At 40.2% G+C, this 4,478-nt stretch overlaps 1 protein-coding gene across 1 annotated transcript; it reads right to left on the bottom strand.

The window, feature by feature from the left end:
* Positions 1-783: 783 nt before the first annotated feature.
* LOC138640779 (olfactory receptor 5V1-like) lies at positions 784-1,737 on the bottom strand. Its single transcript, XM_069728864.1, has one exon. The coding sequence runs from the start codon at positions 1,735-1,737 to the stop codon at positions 784-786; it is 954 nt and encodes a 317-aa protein (XP_069584965.1).
* Positions 1,738-4,478: the final 2,741 nt, after the last annotated feature.

Here is a 4,478-nt window from a genome sequence, read left to right as displayed (position 1 = left end):
CTGGAGATTAGCTTTAGACCTTCTAAGCGTCCTGGAGAACCTGCATTGGATGTCAACTTTAGGCCTAGACTTATCTCTCATAAAAAATAGTAGGCTAGAAGCCAGAGTTTGCTAAACAGCATTACCTAATGTCTGAGAATATGCTGCACAGTATATCACTTACAGGACTAGAGGTGCTGGCAGGCAGGACTGCCCTGAGCAGAGGTAACTGGTGGTTTTATGTGAATGAGGACTGTGTAATCATCAGCTAAGTGGAAGTCGACCCAAATATCTTGTTAAATGTGTGTATTTTTTAAAATCAGTGTCAGAAACTTCTTCTTGATTGGTCAGAGTGAATATAAACATTGTATCTAATGATTGACTGAACTATGTTGAGCTATGTAGTTGTTCACTTGATGTTCAGAAAAGAAATTGAACATGATGGCACATTGTGTCCAACTTTCTGTCAGACAGAACACCCAGACAAGGCACTGCAGGAATCACTGTAACCTGGGGAGGTAAATAAACCACCAAATATTCTGGGCCCTTAGACCACCAGGGAACTAAATATTAACCTCTAAACCACCAGGCATTCAGCACTTATTTTACTCTGAACCACAGGTATTACCCCCCACTTTTACCTAAGATCTCCAGGAAACAAAAATAAACCATCTCTTCTACCGTAGAGTAATAGAACTATTGTCTTTGATCAAAACCCCACTGTACTATAGACCACCATGCATGGCTTTTGTAAAAAAAAAAATATCTGCTTTATTAACAAATGGAAAGATGAACTATGATAAGTCACGCCAGAATGTTCTTGGACAGTTTGGCTTGGTTTTTGATATTTTTTATTATAGAGTTTTTAACATCTTTATTTCTGATGCTGTAGATAATGGGATTCAACATTGGAGTGACCACTGTATAGAGAACAGATATAACCCTGTCTGTCTCCGGAGAGTGAGATGATTGAGGCTGAATATACATGAACGTAATGGTTCCATAATAGAGCATGACAACAGTGAGGTGGGAGGCGCAGGTAGAGAAAACTGCCTGTCTTCCTTTTGAGGAGCGAATCTTCAAAATGGTGGAGATGATGTAAACATAGGAAATCAAGGTTAAGAGAAAAGAACATAAAACAATGATCCCGGCTGCAACATAAATTGTTATCTCATTAAGCCAAGTATCTTGGCAGGAAAGTCTTAAGAAGGGAGGTACTTCACAAAAGAAATGATTAAGATCATGGGTCCTACAGAAGGGAAGTCTCCAGGTGAGGGCCACTTGTATACAGGCATCTATGACACCAATGGTCCACGGTATTAGGGCTAAGATAATGCAAAAGCTCATGTTCATAATACTACTGTAGTGCAGAGGTCTACAAATGGCTGCAAACCTATCATAAGCCATAACGGCAAGTAGGATGCACTCCGCTGCCCCAAGTGTTAATGAGAAGAACATCTGGAAGACACAGCCCCCTACAGAAATACTCTTGTCAGTGGATACAGTATTTATGAGGATTATGGGAACTATGGTTGAGGAGAAACAGATGTCAATGAAAGAGAGATTACTTAGGAAGAAGTACATCGGGGTGTGTAATGTAGGACTGATCCTCACTGTAAAGAGAATGAGACAATTTCCTCCCAATGTAATGAGATACATCACCATGAATACGATGAACCCTATAACTTGGAGGTGTAGGACAGAAGATAGCCCAAGCAGGATGAACCAACTGGGAAGAGTTTGGTTGGTATTCTCCATTGAGTTACACAGAACCTTGAAGAAAAGCGTTGTAGATAATTACTGACTGAAGCTCGGAAGAATGCACTCATGTTTTAACATTTTTGATTATTGACAATGATTTCACTATTTCTTGCTAACTTATTTTTTTATGTCAAAGCCCCAATATTTTACTCTTAAGTTTGTGTCAAGTTTATACAAATAAGTCCAAATGTCATAAAATTAAAAAAAATACCCCTTCTTAAATTTCTTGCCAAGCCAGCAGAGAGGAATGTTTTATATTTGCAAGCTGCGAGCACTAGATCACTGCAATCAATTAGCGTCCTTGGTGGTTGCTTGTAATACTACGACCATAACTGCTCAGCACCAGTAAGTACCACTTATATGTACAGATTCTAAGCAGGCTATGATGCAGTAAGAGTAACAATTCTTTACTGCTATTTTATCATACAAGTTGTTCTGCATATACACAGATTATTTTCTTGTTATCTCTATTTATATTTGCTAGACTGTGATGTGACATAATTTCCCCAAACAGGTTCAGCCGAACATGGTTGTTTTGCTGCATTCCCTGCTTTGGCTTTTATACAGGCTCTAATAGGCTGTTCTACAGTATGTTATGTGAGATTAGTGGAACGACCTGACACTGGGAAAAATCGCATGGAGGGTAGAGGGCACTGGGAAGGCATGTGAGTTACCCCAGTGACAAGCTTGAAGTCATTATTGGGAACCCGCCCAGTCATGCCCAATAGTCACATGATCCTTCACTAACTAATGCAGTCAACTGTACGGTGTAAAATATCTATTGTTATTCTTGGTAAATTGAATAATAAATTGTTTGAATTCACTGGTTCCAGTAAATTTGCAAAAACTGTGCAAGAATTCCATTTACATTAAATCGATTAACTCATCTCTAGGGTCTTTCCAGTTTAAAAAAAAAAATTGGGGATGTGAAGCACAGATTTTTCACTCAGTGTTCCCCATGTGTCTGCAAAGGTTATTTTGAGCAGTACCAACCACCAATATAAATGATAGAGGTGGCTGCAGCAGAACAAAGGGCACCAGGTATAGTGCCTGAAGTCACACTTTATACAGGCTGTTAGTCAAGGATAAGGAGGTGGTGCTAGGAGGGGAATAGAGCTGGAGTGACAGAGGTACTTCGGAATGGAATTGTCACATTTAGGTGTACAGGTGAAAAGTTGCTTTAATCTAAGCATGAAAAATCTTGCATGATTTGGCATAAAATGTACTTGAATACTCTACAGCGACAGGGTCTGTTCCGCCGGATTGGCGCATAGCAAATGTGGTGCCAATATTCAAAAAGGGCTCTAAAAGTGAACCTGGAAATTATAGGCCAGTAAGTCTAACCTCTATTGTTGGTAAAATATTTGAAGGGTTTCTGAGGGATGTTATTCTGGATTATCTCAATGAGAATAACTGTTTAACTCCATATCAGCATGGGTTTATGAGAAATCGCTCCTGTCAAACCAATCTAATCAGTTTTTATGAAGAGGTAAGCTATAGACTGGACCACGGTGAGTCATTGGACGTGGTATATCTCGATTTTTCCAAAGCGTTTGATACCGTGCCGCACAAGAGGTTGCTACACAAAATGAGAATGCTTGGTCTGGGGGAAAATGTGTGTAAATGGGTTAGTAACTGGCTTAGTGATAGAAAGCAGAGGGTGGTTATAAATGGTATAGTCTCTAACTGGGTCGCTGTGACCAGTGGGGTACCGCAGGGGTCAGTTTTGGGACCTGTTCTCTTCAACATATTCATTAATGATCTGGTAGAAGGTTTACACAGTAAAATATCGATATTTGCAGATGATACAAAACTATGTAAAGCAGTTAATACAAGAGAAGATAGTATTCTGCTACAGATGGATCTGGATAAGTTGGAAACTTGGGCTGAAAGGTGGCAGATGAGGTTTAACAATGATAAATGTAAGGTTATACACATGGGAAGAGGGAATCAATATCACCATTACACACTGAACGGGAAACCACTGGGTAAATCTGACAGGGAGAAGGACTTGGGGATCCTAGTTAATGATAAACTTACCTGGAGCAGCCAGTGCCAGGCAGCAGCTGCCAAGGCAAACAGGATCATGGGGTGCATTAAAAGAGGTCTGGATACACATGATGAGAGCATTATACTGCCTCTGTACAAATCCCTAGTTAGACCGCACATGGAGTACTGTGTCCAGTTTTGGGCACCGGTGCTCAGGAAGGATATAATGGAACTAGAGAGAGTACAAAGGAGGGCAACAAAATTAATAAAGGGGATGGGAGAACTACAATACCCAGATAGATTAGCGAAATTAGGATTATTTAGTCTAGAAAAAAGACGACTGAGGGGCGATCTAATAACCATGTATAAGTATATAAGGGGACAATACAAATATCTCGCTGAGGATCTGTTTATACCAAGGAAGGTGACGGGCACAAGGGGGCATTCTTTGCGTCTGGAGGAGAGAAGGTTTTTCCACCAACATAGAAGAGGATTCTTTACTGTTAGGGCAGTGAGAATCTGGAATTGCTTGCCTGAGGAGGTGGTGATGGCGAACTCAGTCGAGGGGTTCAAGAGAGGCCTGGATGTCTTCCTGGAGCAGAACAATATTGTATCATACAATTATTAGGTTCTGTAGAAGGACGTAGATCTGGGTATTTATTATGATGGAATATAGGCTGAACTGGATGGACAAATGTCTTTTTTCGGCCTTACTAACTATGTTACTATGTTACTATGTTACTATGTTA

The sequence above is a fragment of the Ranitomeya imitator genome, chromosome 1 (genome assembly GCF_032444005.1).
Source record: "Ranitomeya imitator isolate aRanImi1 chromosome 1, aRanImi1.pri, whole genome shotgun sequence".
NCBI lineage: Eukaryota > Metazoa > Chordata > Amphibia > Anura > Dendrobatidae > Ranitomeya > Ranitomeya imitator.
This window is presented reverse-complemented; position numbering and strand designations above follow the sequence as displayed.

Coding starts and splice junctions, on each gene's coding strand:
- LOC138640779 (XM_069728864.1), bottom strand. CDS start 1,737: ATGGAGAATACCAACCAAACTCTTCCCAGTTGGTTCATCCTGCTTGGG.